Source organism: Saimiri boliviensis, chromosome X (assembly GCF_048565385.1).
Source record: "Saimiri boliviensis isolate mSaiBol1 chromosome X, mSaiBol1.pri, whole genome shotgun sequence".
NCBI lineage: Eukaryota > Metazoa > Chordata > Mammalia > Primates > Cebidae > Saimiri > Saimiri boliviensis.
The window spans coordinates 112178999-112194586 of NC_133470.1; the positions used below are offsets into that span (position 1 = coordinate 112178999).

The following is a 15588-nucleotide window of genomic DNA, read 5'->3' on the forward strand; positions in this document are numbered from 1 at the left end:
CAGGCTAGAACTAAAAAATAAAAGGAGTACTTTATTCCTTTGGAAGTGAGAGAAGCAACCACAAAACTGATTTAAAAAAAAAAAAAAAATTTTTTTAGGCCGAGGGCTGTGGCTCTCATGCCTGTATTCCCAGCACTTTTGGAGGCCAAGGCAGGTGGATCACCTGATGTCAGGAAGTTCGAGAGGCCAACATGGTGAAACTCCATCTCTACTAAAAATACAAAAATTAGCTGGGTGTGGTGGTGCATGCCTGTAATTCCAGCTACTCAGGAGGCTGAGGCAGGAGAATCACTTGAACCTGGGAGATGAAGGTTGCAGTGAGCCAAGGTTGCACCACTGCACTCCAGTCTGGGTGACAGAGCAAGACTCTTGTCTCAAAAAAAAAATTTTTTTAATAGAGCAAACAAATAAAATCAAGATAATAAGAGCTAGTGTAAAAAACAAAAGGTTGGGAGAGGGAAATGTTTCTAAGTTATACACCAATAAACAGAAAACCCAGGTATAAACAATGACTAAAAATGTAGAATTTAAGACCAAAAGATACTATGATTACACAATAAAGATAAATAAAGGAAATATCTAAGAAAAGGCTGGGCACGGTGGCTCATGCCTGTAATCCCAGCACTTTGGGAGGCCGAGGTGGGCAGATCACAAGGTTAGGAGTTCAAGACCAGCCTGACCAACACGGTGAAACCCTGTCTCAGAAGGAAGGAAGGAAAGGAAGGAAAGGAAGGAAAGGAAGGAAAGGAAGGAAAGGAAGGAAAGAAGGAAAGAAGGAAGGAAGGAAGGAAGGAAGGAAGGAAGGAAGGAAGGAAGGGAGGGAGGGAGGAAGGGAGGAAGGGAAGGAAGGAAGGAAGGAAAGGAAGGAAAGAAGGAAGGAAGGGAGGGAGGGAGGGAGAGAAGGAGGGAAGGAAGGAAGGAAAGAAGGAAGGAAAGAAAAGAAAGGGAAGGAAGGAAAGCAGGAAGGAAGGAAGGGAGGGAGGGAAGGGAAGAAGGAAGGAAAGAAAAGAAGGGGAGGTGAGGCGAGGCGAGGCGAGGCGAGGGGAGGCGAGGGGAGGCAGGAAGGCAGGCAGGAAGGCAAAGCAGTATCTAAGAAATACCTGGTTCATTTGGATCTACTACTAATGAGCTAGTATGAAAAAACAAAAAGAAATACTTGGTTCAGACAGACTGACTGGAACTATTCTAAAACTTTAATTTCTACTTTTTTGTATTTACAACAGCTAGTGTACATTAACCAACATAATTTATGAAAGAAACGTGCTCAATATTTTTCCCAATATGATATAGGCAATAAACAGCAAAAGAATATATCATAGGCATGGTGACAGTTTTCAAACATGGCCCCAAATTCTTGGACATTGCTCCCCAGTAAGAGGCAGGGTCTATGTCATCTTCTCTAGAACAAAATGCAGTGATGCTTCCAAAATTAGGTCACAGAATGCCAGGCAGAAACTGCACCGGTCTTTCGGAGCACTAGCAAACTGGACACTACTCTGAGGACATTCTCTCCAACCCAAAAGCCATACTGTAAGAAGCCCTAGCCACACAGGCCATTTGCTGATCCTCAGCTAACAGTTCTGGCTAAGCCCAGCCTTCGTATCACTACTGACTAGGCATTAAACATGAGTAAAGAAGCTTCCAAATGATTATAGTCCCTAACTGTGTTAGTGCCAGGCACTCAAGTGGTCCCAGCTAAGGCCCTAGCCATCATAAAGCAGAGACAAACCATCTCCACTTAGTTCTGTCTCAATTCCAGACCCAAAGAATCATTAGGCATGATAAAATGATTGCTGTTTTGCATCACTAAGTTTGGGATGGTTTGCTATGTATCAACAGATAACTGGAACAATGGCTACTCTCATCAATAAAGATACAAAATAGTCAATGAACACTTACAAAGAGAATACTACATCACATTAAAAAGTAATTCATGAAGATCAAGTAGAGTTTACACTAGGAAAATAATAAAAATAATGTGAGCTACTGATACATGCTTAAAATTTTTAATCAAATAGTATGCTGAGAACTTACGTAGCAAAATTCAACATCTGCTATGTAAGAAAATTAGGGGGCATATACATACTTTCTCCATTCTTAAACAGTAACAACTATTTTTAAGCAAACAGCTAGTCTTGTATTTATTGACTCTCACTTATAATTACTAAGATAGCCAGCCTGGCCAACATGATGAAACTCTGTCTCTACCAAAAAGTACTAAAAAAATTAGCTGGGCCTGTAATCCCACCTACTCAGGAGGCTGAGGTATGAGAATCGCTTGAACCCAGAAGGTGGAGGTTGCAGTGAACCAAGATCACGCCACTGCACTCCAGCCTGGGTGACAGACTGAGACCTTGTCTCAAATAATAATAATAACTGAGATAGGTGTATCCTGGCAATGCAAAAATAACGAATACTACATAATCCTTGATCAAAGAATTAGCAATCCAGAATCAAGGTGAGGCACAGTGTAAGTGCTATATAATGAAAAGAGTAAAAAACACATTGGAAAGGAAAAGTAGTAGAGTGTCTAAGAATGCTCTTTAGAAGAGTGACATTTAATTCACTCAGTCCTATTTGATATGCAAAGGGGGAGTAAAAGAAAACTATTCCAAACAACAATAAAAACAAAAAGAAAAGCCTAGGGACAGCGTATACACTGTGACTGGGGGACAGAAAATATGGCATAAGGAAATTTGGGCTAGAAATTTTAGGTAAGAAAGAACCCTTGGAAGTTTCTAAATAGAGGACTTCCTCCATCAAATTTGGTCTTAAAAGGGTAACACAAGTGGGAACACACATAGCAAAATGAAACTGGGGAAGAAATTCCAGGAGATCAATGAAGAGATACTGCAGACATTCTCTCTTAAGAGGGAAACACATTTCAAAACAAAAAACAAGCTGGGCACAATGGCATGTGTCTATAGTCCCACTTACTGGGGAGGCTGAGACATGAAGATTGCTGGAGCCCAGGAATTCAAGTCCAGGCTGGGTAAGATAGTGAAACTCTACCTTAAAAAAGGAAAAAAAGGCCGGGCGCGGTGGCTCAAGCCTGTAATCCCAGCACTTTGGGAGGCCGAGGCGGGTGGATCACGAGGTCAAGAGATCGAGACCATCCTGGTCAACATGGTGAAACCCCGTCTCTACTAAAAATACAAAAAATTAGCTGGGCATGGTGGCGCGTGCCTGTAATCCCAGCTACTAAGGAGGCTGAGGCAGGAGAATTGCCTGAGCCCAGGAGGCAGAGGTTGCGGTGAGCCGAGATCGTGCCATTGCACTCCAGCGTAACAAGAGCAAAACTCCGTCTCAAAAAAAAAGGAAAAAAAAAACCCAAATGGCACAGATAAGATGTACAATCTTAACATGACAAACCATAAACAACACAAAAATTAATGAAAATATTCATTTTTAGACAAAAATGGAATAGCCTAATTAGCCATGGCCATGAGTCAGGAATTCTCATAGCTGTGGTCTGAATGGTTGTATGTTCAAACTATATCTTGAACTGCAGTCACCAATGTTATGGTATTAAGATGTGAAGCCTATAGAAGGTAATTAAATCATGAGGCCCCTGAAAGCCTTGTTCCTTTCACTATGAGGACACAGTGAGCAGATGCCATCTGTGAACAAGAAAACAGGCCCTCACCAGATAATGAATCTGCAGGCACCTAATTATTGAACTTCCCAGCCTTCGGAGCTGTGAGAAATAAGTTTGTTTTTTATAAGCTTCCTAGTTTATCTTCATTTGTGTGTGTGTGTGTTTTGTTTGTTTGTTGTTGGCAGGGTTTCACTCTTATTGCCCAGGCTGGAGTGCAATGGCACAATCCCAGCTCACGGCAACCTCCACCTCCCGGGTTCAAGCGATTCTCCTGCCTAAGCCTCCCGAGTAGCTGGGATTACAGGTACCCACCACCACGGCTGGCTAATTTTTGTACTTTCAGTAGAGACGGGGTCTCACCATGTTGGCCAGGCTGGTCACGAACTTCTGACCTCAGGTGATCCACCCTCCTTGGCCTCCCAAAGTGCTGGGATTACAGGCATGAGCCACCACGTCTGACCTATGTTGGTTTTTTATAGCAGCCCAAATGGACTAACACACTGATGTTAAAAAGACAGCTGAAGAAAGTAAGTTAGTGCATTTAACTACTTAGAACAAAATATTACAGAGAAAATGGATAATATAAAAATAAAAGGGAAAGTAATTAAATGCAATATAATGTAACTGAAATAATTTATCCTCTTGATAAAAATAACTCAAAAGGAGAACCAGAGAGAGAAAAGTAATTTTTATAATTGAGGAATGACAAAATAAACCATAGCACAATAAGACATTATTTATTTTTGAAAAGCCAAACATATTCAAAACAATAATTTAAAACATTAAACAAGAAAAAGAATGAATACTCTAATCACAATAATATACAAGCAAACATTAATAAATGGATAAACAAAGGTACATTAGAATGGTATAAATAAATCTGGCACCTTTTAAGTTCTTTGTTCTGTAAAATTGGTGAAAGCTCAAACAATTAACAGGTATTTTCACATTTTACACGTAAAACTGTTCTCTGTTAGTCTCATTTGATACATTTTATTTATAAAACCACACATATTAAGCTAATTGTATATTTCTAAACAAGGTTTTGTTTCAGTTTTTATTAACAAAAAGCCTGAATGGCTAGTTCTCAGAAAACCATTCACGTGTACCCATCACTAATTAAAGTTATTTCTATGAAGAAATACTATTCCCTACAGCCATAAAAAAAGAATGCAATTGTCTCTTTCACAGAAACATGGGTAGAGTTAGAGGCAATAATCCTAAGCGAATTAACACAGAACAGAAAACCAAATACCACATGTTCTCACTTGTAAGTAGAAGCTAAATACTGAGCACACGTGAACACAAACATGGGAAAAATAAGACACTGCAAACTAATGGGGGTTGGAGGTGGGAACTGAATAACTATCCACTAGATAACTACGCTCATTTCCTAGGTGCAATATACTCATATAACAAACTGTACATGTAACCCCTGTATCTAAAAGTTGAAATTTAAAAAAAAAAAAAAACAAAAAACTATTTCCTGTAGCTTTTATAAAGTACATTCAAACGTTATTAAGTATATATATTCCTTGAGTATATTATTCCACTTTTTAAAACCATATGGGTAGGCCGGGCGCGGTGGCTCACGCTTATAATCCCAGCACTTTGGGAGACCGAGGCGGGTGGATCACGAGGTCAAGAGATCGAGACCATCTGGTCAACATGGTGAAACCCTGACTCTACTAAAAATACAAAAATTAGCTGGGCATGGTGGCGCATGCCTGTAGTCCCAGCTACTTGGGAGGCTAATGCAGAAGAATTGCTTGAACCCAGGAGGTGGGGGTTGCAGTGAGCCGAGATCGCACCATTGCACTCCAGCCTGGGTAACCAGAGCGAAACTCCGTCTCAAAAAAAAGAAAAAAATAAATAAAATAAAATAAAATAAAACCATATGGGTTTAGCCAACATTATAAAGCTTAAATGTTACTATTGTCATAAAAGTATGCAGAGAAAACACTGAATGATTTGACATGAACATGCCTCCAACATTTTATTATTCTAAGAAACAAACACAAATAATAAAATCTGTAATAGACAACAGTGACCAAAATAATTCAATTTACTAAAGTAGACGGTAATTCTATTACGTCACTCAACCAGGAATTCAATATGGGTAGAAGACTTCATATTTTAATGGCAGCTATATAAATTCAGGGCGAATTGAAACCTCATAGCCATGGTTTACATCAGCATATTTCTGACCAATTTTTTTTTTACTTTATGCCATTAAAAAAATAATGGGTTGGGCATTGTGGCTCACGACTGTAATCCCAGCACTCTGGGAGGCCAAGGCAGGTAGATTACTTGAGGCCAGGAGTTCGAGACCAGCCTGGCCAACATAGTGAAAACACTATCTCTACTAAAAATACAAAAATTAGCCAGGTATGGTGGTGCATGCCTGTAATCCCAACTACCTGGAGGCTGAGGCAGCAGGATTGCCTGAACCCAGGAGGTGGAGGTTGCAGTGAGACGGGATCACATCACTGTACTCCAGCCTGGGCAACAGAGCAAGACTCTGTCTCAAAAAAAATGCAACAGAAAATGAATCAAGAGACAGCTTGAAAGTCTTATATATAAAGAAATACATCCCAAAAACTAACTGATGATTTTGGTTTTTTTCCTCTAATAAGTACTGTATGTTTAAAATGCAATTAGAAGCCCAGGGATGTTGGCTCACGCCTGTAATCCCAGCACTTTGAGAGGCCAAGGTGGGCGGATCACCAGGTCAGGAGATCGAGACCATCCTGGCCAACACTGTGAAACCCTGTCTCTACTAAAATAAAAAAAAATCAGCCAGGCGTGGTGGTGTGTGCCTACAGTCCCAGATACTCGGGAAGCTGAGGCAGGGGAATCACCTGAACCAGGAGGCAAAGACTGCAGTGAGCCGAGATCACGCCACCGCATTCTAGCCTGGTGACAGAAGGAGAACTCTGTCCCACAAAAATAAGCAAAAAATAAATAAATAAGATGCAATTAGAAAAATCAGGGCTACACTCTATATAACTCGATAAAGTTTAAAAAGTACAAATGAACTAGGAAGAACAACATCAATCTTACCTGCATAGCACTCTTGCCCATTTTAACAACTTCAAACAACATCATGTTTTCCACTCCATTCTGTTGGTGATGACCATTCATTCGGTTTGGACCAGAAGGAGGTTTTCCTCCTCCATTTCCACCTTTGCCCTTTTCTGCTGGGCCCTTTTTGCCTTTTTTACAAGTCTGCATAAAAAATAGGAGGTGGTTAAGTTATATCACTATCCTTGAAAGTTCAAACACAGCTACAGCAGAAGCAGCTGATAGGGCACATAATCATAACATGCTTAAACTTGCCCTAAAGAATTCCATTCACTTGTAACAAACTGATGACTGTGATAGCCTCTTTGTGGTGACCACTTTCTCATGTGTACTACCATGTCTCACATGACACTATAGCTAGAAGCATAGCCTCTGCAGGCAGACAGACTCTGTGGGTGTAAATTTCTGCTACTATCAGCTGAGGGATTTTAGGCAAATTACTTAACCACACTATGTTTCAGTGATGTTTTTTCTAATTTGTAAAGTGAGGATAAAACTGTGCCTACCTCATAGGGTTGCTGTGATAACAAAAACACAAAGTACTTAGAAACATAGCCAGGATATAATAAAGTCAGAAAAATGTCAGCTATTATTATCACTGTAAAATGAAAAAATATATGTTAAGAGGAGCTCAGTAAATCTTACATGAATCTTAATCTGGTAGGAAGACCAACAGAAACAATGACACAAATACAGATTTGAATCTGTTTTAAAAAGTAATATAAAAACACAGCATTAAAAGCCCTCAAAATATCAAGAAAGTTTGAAAAACACTGCAAAAATATCTCTCAAATATCATCAGAGAAATCCCAAGAGCACAGTAAATCAAGGTAGCTATCTCCAAGTTTTATATTACTCTCTTATGTAGCTTTTGGATGCATATTAAAGTGGGCAGCAAGAATAACCAAACTCGTTATCAAATATGTACCTTATTCTCAGTTCAACATTTTATTTTTATTGTTAGTCTTAGAAATCACTGCAGTGCTCTGAACAAGAAATTCTGAACAGTAGAAGTAGGTTTATCGATCTCCTTCTTGTTCTAGGCCTCCCTCTAACATTTATTCATCATGAAAATTCAATTACTAGCAAGGCTCGGTGGCTCATGCCTATAATCCCAGCACTTTGGGAGGCTGAGGCGAGCATATCACCTGAGGTCAGGAGTTCGAGATCAGCCTGCCCAACATGACAAAACCCCATCTCCACTAAAAATACAAAACATTAGCCAGGCATGGTGGCAGGCACCTGTAATGCCAGCTACTCAGGAGGCTGAGGCAGGAGAATTGCTTGAACACGGGAAGTTGCAGTGAGCTGACATCACCCCACTGCACTCCACCATGGGCGACAAGAGCAAAACTCCGTCTCAAAACAAGAAAAAAAAAAGAAAAGAAAGAAAGAAAATTCAATTAATGAAAAATATGGAAATGAAGCCCATTATAACAAAAGTTGTCAGTATTGGAGGGTGGGGGGATCAAAGAAAAAAAATCAGTGAAAAGGTTCCCTATCTGCCTAAGCTATAAAAATACCTACCACAGCTCTTATACTTTAAGAAAACAAGCCATTCCCTAACTTGGAGTCCTCACTTCTCAAATGTCAGGGTTGAATTAAAATACTTTACAGAAAGGTATTATGACCCCTGGATTTGGTGATTTCTTAAAGGCCCCTTTTAGAACAACACATCTCTATGATCTAAAGAGCAAGCACTGGCCAACTTTCTGTAAAGTACTATATAGTAAATATGTTAGGCTTTGTGGGCCACACACAGTCTCTGTAGCATATGCTTTATTTTTAAAACTATTTAAAAATATAAAAACTGCCTGGCACGTGGCTCACACCTGTAATCCTAGCATTTTGGGAGGCCAAGGTGGGCAGATTGCCTGAGCTCAGGAGTCCCAGACGAGCCTGGGCAACACGGTGAAACCCCATTTCTACCAAAATACAAAAAATTAGCCAGGCATGGCAGCATGCACCTGTAGTCTCAGCTACTCGGAAGACTGAGGCAAGAGAACTGCCTGAACCCAGGAGGTGGAGGTTGCAGCGAGCCGAGATCACACCACTGCACTCCACCCTGGGCAACAGAGCGAGACTCCATCTCCAAATATATATATATATGTAAACAGGGCCAGGCATGGTGGCTCACGCCTGTAATCCTAGCACTTTGGGAGGCCAAGGTGGGCGGATCACCTGAGATCAGGAGTTCAAGACCAGCCTGGTCAACAGGGTGAAAGCCCATCTCTACTAAAAACACAAAAATGAGCCAGTCGTAGTGGCACATGCTTATAATCCCAGCTACCTGGGAGGTTTAAGCAGGAGAAACGCTGGAACCCAGGAGGCAGAGGTTGCAGTGAGCAGAGATCACGCCATTGCACTCCAGCCTGGGTGACAGAGTGAGACTTTGTCTCAATAAATAAATATATAAGCAAGCAAGCAAACAAACAGGACTGGGCCAGGCACAATGGCTCATGCCTGTAATTCCAGCACTTTGGGAGGCTGAGGTGGGCAGATCACCTGAAATCGGGAGTTCAAGACCTCCCTGACCAACATGGAGAAACCCTGTCTCTACTAAAAATACAAAATTAGCTGGGGGTGGTGGTGCATGCCTGTAATCCCAGCTACTCGGGAGGCTGAAGCAGGAGAACTGCTTGAACCGGGAGGCAGAGGTGGCAGTGAGCCAAGATCGCGCTACTGCACTCCAGCCTGGGCAACAAGAGCAAAACTCTGTCTCCAAAAAAAAAAGCCTGGGAGCAGTGGCTTGTGCCTGTAATCCCAGCTTTGGGAGGTTGAGATTGGAAGACTGCTTAAGGCCAGTAGTTCAAAACCAATCTGGTCAACAGAGCGAGACCCTGCCTCTATAAAAAATAAAATAAATAAATAAATTTTAAAAAAACATTCTTAGCTCATGGACAGCACAAAAACAAGCCATAGTTTTTGCATCTCTGTTCTATGGCCGTGCCTACAAATTTCTTTCCACTAAAAGCCTGTGGTATTTATGTACTTTATTATTTAAAGGGCCCCTTCTTTCTCCAGGAGTCCAAAACTACTCCACTCTTAACAGTTACTTCAAATCCCTTTCCAACACCTGAAACATATTACTTGTTAATTTGCAATACAGTAGTCCTCCCCTGAGATTTACTTTATTCAGTTTGTTACCCTTGGTCTGTTGCAGTCCAAGAATATTCAGTAGGAAATTCCAGAAATAACCAATTCAAAAGTTTTAAATTGCACACCATTCCAAATGACAGAATCACTCATCTTTCTGCTGTATCCCACCTGGGACATGAATCATCCCTTTGTCCAGGATATCCACGCAGCTCATTAGTCACTTACTAGCCATTTCGGTTACCATATTGAAAAAATGTACTATATGCAAGATTTAGCACTATCCCCTGTTTCAGGCAACCACTGGGGGGTCTTAGAATATATCCCTGAGAATAACGGGGACTGCTATATTCTGTAAATGAGCTTCAGTCTTTGTGAACCTAATTCATTAATGCCCAATTGTACAATGAAAAGCTTTCATCCCCAGTAAAAGGAATTTCAGAGATAAGGTTGAAAGAAAAGATCAACTATAACACAGTACACTAGTAAAGTATAAAATGTTAATTAACATGGAGCTATATATTTGTAGTTTATCTATCAAACGACTCAATAGTCCCTGTCAGTATGAAAAACAATTTGGGACAATTAAAATGGCAGAACGGGTAGGCCATGCTAGAAAACAAAATGTGCAAGGAGTGACAATAAAAGGAAGTATTACACAAGAAGCAAATATGCTAACCTGTATACAATCTCGGAAAAAAAAAAATTTTCTACATGAAGACTTTAGGAGGTGATATAATATACAGGCTTAAAGGCACAGACCTGAGCTCAAATCCTTTAACCTCTGGGTTTCTCTGGACTTCAGTTTCCTACCAATAAAATAATGGTGTTGTCTCATCTACACAGTTCTTCAAATATTAGATTAACATGTGAAATTGTTAGTACAACACATGGAACATACACAGTATAGTGTCAAAATCCAGTTGCTCTTATTATAATAAATCCTTCAATTGTCCCAACACCTCACCCACAGTAGTAGCTATATAACCATAACCAAATTGTAGCACAAAAACTTTAAAGAGTCCTCTACTCAGGTGCCACCAAGAATCTTGTTCAAACTTGTAAATTAAATCAAAGGCAAAAGTAGGTTAATGGAAAAAAATGATTTTGTAATGAATTACTGTATACTGTCCAATAGAATTAAGGTTAGCTTTGGATAGCCATAAGTTAACATTTCTATACATATCCCCCTCTCAAATTCTTAAGGAAATAAGATAGCACACAAAATTATGATACACATGAATTATGAGCACTCAAAAAAATATTCCAAGCATTAGTTAAATAATGTCCCATACATTAAATGTGATGTCAGTGCCACCATTAGAAATCACAAGAGAATGGCCAGGCGTGGTGGCTCACACCTATAATCCCAGCACTTCGGGAGGCTGAGGCCGGAGGATTACTTGAGCCCAGGAGTACAAGACCAGCCTGGGGAACATAGTGAAATCTCATCTCTACAAAAACAAAAAATAAACTACAGAGAAGCCAGATATGGTGGCACAAGCCTGTGGTGCCTGTAGTCCAGTTGAGAGGATGGGGCAGGAGAAATGCTTCAGCCCAAGAGTTTGAGGCTGTAGCGTGCCATGACTGTGCCAGTGAATAGCCACTGCACTCCAGTCTAGGCAACATAGTGAGACCCTATCTCCAAAAATAAATAAATAAATAAATAAATAAAATTTTAAAATTAAAATAAATAATAAAAGTTACAGAGTTTCACATTCACTTACAGGAAAGTTGTTGATAACGTAACACTGCATTTTAAAAGCACATTAAACTGTTTGCATATTATGACTCCACTTAAATAAAATGTAATATCCATGTTTATACATAGGTGTATGAATAAAAGTATGTGCATCAAAATGTTTAAAGAATAAATTACCTCTGGGTGATAGGATTATGGAAAAAGTTTCACTTTGGTCATCGTAAACTTCTGTACTGTTAAGACTTTTTCAAAGTATGTCATGAGACAATATAAATCCAAAATTCATTTTGAAAAACAAATGCTGAACAACAAAAACAAGTTATCTTATGCATAATGTATTTACACACATGCAGAGTCAAATGTACTTTCCAAAACAACAAAATAATTTAACCATTTGCCAAGTTATCTGCAGTCCTCAGGCTAACCCATTCATATTCTAAAGTTACATTGTAATGACTCAGAACTTAACTTTGTTATTTTTTAATCTTTCACATTACTTACAAAGAGTAAAACTACTGTCAATTGCAACCCATTAGCCTTAAAATGTTGCATGTTACATTTTTAGAGTGCTTTAGTATAAGAGATTGCTTTGCTTTACATTTTATTAATTACTTGTGGAAAAACAAAAATTAAGCCAACAGAACATTGCATTTTGCTTAACATACTGTGCCTTACATAATGAACTACCGGAAACAATGATGTATTATTATTATTAGTATTATTAATTGCAACTTTACAGCAGCATAAAGAGATCCCAAAAGCTATCTGGTCTAGAAGACAAAAGGACCACATTTATTCAGAAGGCTTACCATACCAGTCAGCCTCCACCCCCTTAAAAAGCCATTTTTAAAAGACTAAACTATCTGAGACATAACCTAAATCTGTGTGAGAGATCTTAAGAATAAAAATAAAGCCACATATTTGATACATACCTTGCCTTTGCCTTGCTTTTGGTTTTTTCCTTCGATATCTTCAAAGTCTGTGTCAGAAGAAAAATGTGTCTCTGACTCCCTGTGACAGAAAGATAAGCAATAATTTAAAACCTATCTTAGAAATTTATATTGAGTTTCTAATTTTTGCCAGATTTTCTAAAATAAAGGCTTGGTTACCTCATTACAAAACTTCATATTAGCATTATAAGTAATTAAGATGTTTCCCCAAAATATCATATCACAGCACATTACCAAACACACAAGATTACATAAACAACTATAAAAAAACAATCTAGGGCCGGGCACGGTGGCTCAAGCCTGTAATCCCAGCACTTTGGGAGGCCGAGGCGGGTGGATCACGAGGTCGAGAGATCGAGACCATCCTGGTCAACATGGTGAAACCCCGTCTCTACCAAAAATACAAAAAAAAAATTAGCTGGGCATGGTGGCGCGTGCCTGTAATCCCAGCTACTCAGGAGGCTGAGGCAGGAGAATTGCCTGAACCCAGGAGGCGGAGGTTGCGGTGAGCCGATATCACGCCATTGCACTCCAGCCTGGGTAACAAGAGCGAAACTCCGTCTCAAAAAAAAAAAAAAAACAAAAAAACTAATCCAGTGGGTCTCAAAATTTAACCCTAGGAACTGTGGTGTTCCATCTAATGGCTGGTTCCATTTTCTGGTTCAAAGACCATAGTGCTGAGTAAAAACTATTTTAATACTAGGCACTGGAGGAACTTTATTAGGGAGTTTTATCATTATGGATCCTCTGACCTCTCCTATCTCACTCGAAAAATATTTATAAATCTAGGTAAGTCAATATACAAAACATGCATTTCTGAAAGGGTATTTATAAAACATTTTTATAAACTAAATCATTTGAAATACACTAAGGAATTATGCTAAGTGATCAATACCCTTTACCAAGTAAAGAGGTGATGACCTACAGTTAGGAGAACAGTTTTGGTACTAAGTAACTGTGGATCTTATACAAGTGACAACCTCAATCTTCTTATATATAAATAATGTATATGCAGGAAAGTATGAAATCTCTAGTCTCTACAATCTCCAAAATATGAACCTACAGTTCTAAACAACTGTCCCTTGTTCTGGGTGGGGGTAAGGCTAGTTTGTATAAACTGGATTTTCTTACAAACATATGGAAGCAGACTGATTTAAATAAACATGTGTGATACTTTCTATATGAGTAAACATGAGGCCTATCTAAATAGTAGTAACATACCCTCATTTAAATGCTTAAAGCAAAGCATACTTATATTAGTATTTGGGTCACACTGGGTTTTAGAATTGAGCCACATCCATAAAAGATAAAGGTTTTTCCATACAAAATGTAAACCTAGCACCAGCTTTGCTTAAAATAAATGGAATCAAAGTGAAAGGCTATCTTTATAAAACTCTTATTCTCAATCTAGATTTCTTCTATTTCCATTTTATTGCTACAATAACCAATTGCCCAGAGGCTATGAGGCAGCAGAGGCTGTGAGATAGGACCACTTCATAAATCTAAAATAATGATTAAGATGCTAGCAGGAAAAAAATTACTATTTGTAGCACTTACCTATAAAGTAATTTAAACAATGTATGGAAGGTTGTGGCAATCCTAACTATATGCTACAATGCTAAGAGGAAAGGGCCTGTAATAAATACCATTCCCGAGTTAATGCACCAAAAACCAAATGACTACTGTAATATTAGCCCTGAAGTTCATGCCTGCTACAACTTAAGAAGATTGTTGTCATCAATAATCTTTTCACATGTCTACATGGTCTTGCAAAAAAAAAAAAAAAAAAAAAAGAAAGAAAGAAAATTTAAATATCTTGATGTATAAATAATATTTATTTCTTCCCAAGCCTTTTGTGGGATACCAGTTCTCTTAGAGAGCTAAGTAACTGCTTTAAGTCTGCAGAAAATCTTTACAATGCTCCAATGGCCATAGTAATCAAGGGCTCAATTATACTCTTAATACTCATCTCCAAGCTATCCCAACTAAGAGTAAACGGCTAGCAATTTGGTTACTAACTGAAAAACCTTCTGAAGAAAGCTTAGGCAATCAGAATGGAAGTCTAAAATACTCCCAATCAGAAAAGAAATATTCTCCTAAGCCGTTCTTCAATGCTATCTTGTGTTTTTAAGATAAAAAAAAAAAACAACAAAATTTAACCTAGGTGAAATAACATTTACGTTTATTAAACACAGTGTGTTAACCATTCAGTGATCTTCAACATCATGAGTCATCTATCACACGACTGAATCTTCCATTCCTTTACTGTGCCCTCCAACCCACATGCCCAATCAAATACTGGCTTTGTTCTACCCCTATAACATCAATTCCCTTTTATTCATTATCCTATTCCAGGTCCTAATTATTTGAGATATTCTAACAGTCAAAAGTCTAGTCCATAATACAAACCTTTTTAATAGTCTCTAATCAAGTATATAAGAAACTTCATAATCTTCTCTTTATATCTTTAAAATATGAACTCATAAAGGCAGCAGGAAGTACCTAACTTAATTCCTCACAGAATCTAATGTAACATCCTGTATACAGTGAACACTTAATATTAACAAAGGTAACAATTAACTTTTACAAAGATATTACACTTAGAATACATAAAATCCTCACTAGAAACGCTGTTTTGTGGGAACCTGAATGTATGAGGTCCCAGAAGCCTCATAATCTCCACCAAAGATAACAAAATAGTTAAAAATATAAAAATCTACATACAACCCAAAGTAGACGCTGGCTGCCATTATGTACAACAGTATTGGTGTGTTGTTTTCAAAATTTTTAGCAAGTAAACTCTCTTTTCAAGTCAAGTCTAATAAAGATCTTAAGAAAAAATATAGTGGTGGGGGTGGGTAAAAAAAGGGATTCACAGGCAATTTAAAAGTTCACTTTTCACTGAGGCAACTCATGAAACTGTAACTTAGTATGAAAATCACTGTTATATAGAGTAGCTCAAAATCATTCAAAACCAAGAAATTATTAGAATAAAAGCTGATAAGGAGTACAGTTAGCTGTTTAGATGAGAGTAAAGAGGATACCTATGTTGAAATCACTTTATGGACCAATATACATGTAACTGGTTTCTGCAATCATCATTTGATTTTTTAACAGAAATTTGACATTACATCCTAAATATTACTACTACTACATGG

General features: G+C 38.5%; 1 protein-coding gene across 15 annotated transcripts in view; it reads right to left on the bottom strand.

Moving 5' to 3' along the window:
- STAG2 (STAG2 cohesin complex component) overlaps positions 1–15588 on the bottom strand; it is a 152297-nt gene that overhangs the window by 66712 nt on the left and 69997 nt on the right. For 14 of the 15 annotated variants that reach the window (XM_074392351.1, XM_039463973.2, XM_074392355.1 and 11 more), the window contains 2 exons: positions 12413–12491; positions 6662–6826 (listed from right to left, as the gene is read on the bottom strand). In XM_074392351.1, the coding sequence (XP_074248452.1) occupies positions 6662–6826; positions 12413–12491 (244 nt within the window). Of the gene's footprint in view, positions 1–6661; positions 6827–11657; positions 11782–12412; positions 12492–15588 lie in introns of those variants that run through there. The other variant, XM_074392356.1, reaches the window with a different exon arrangement.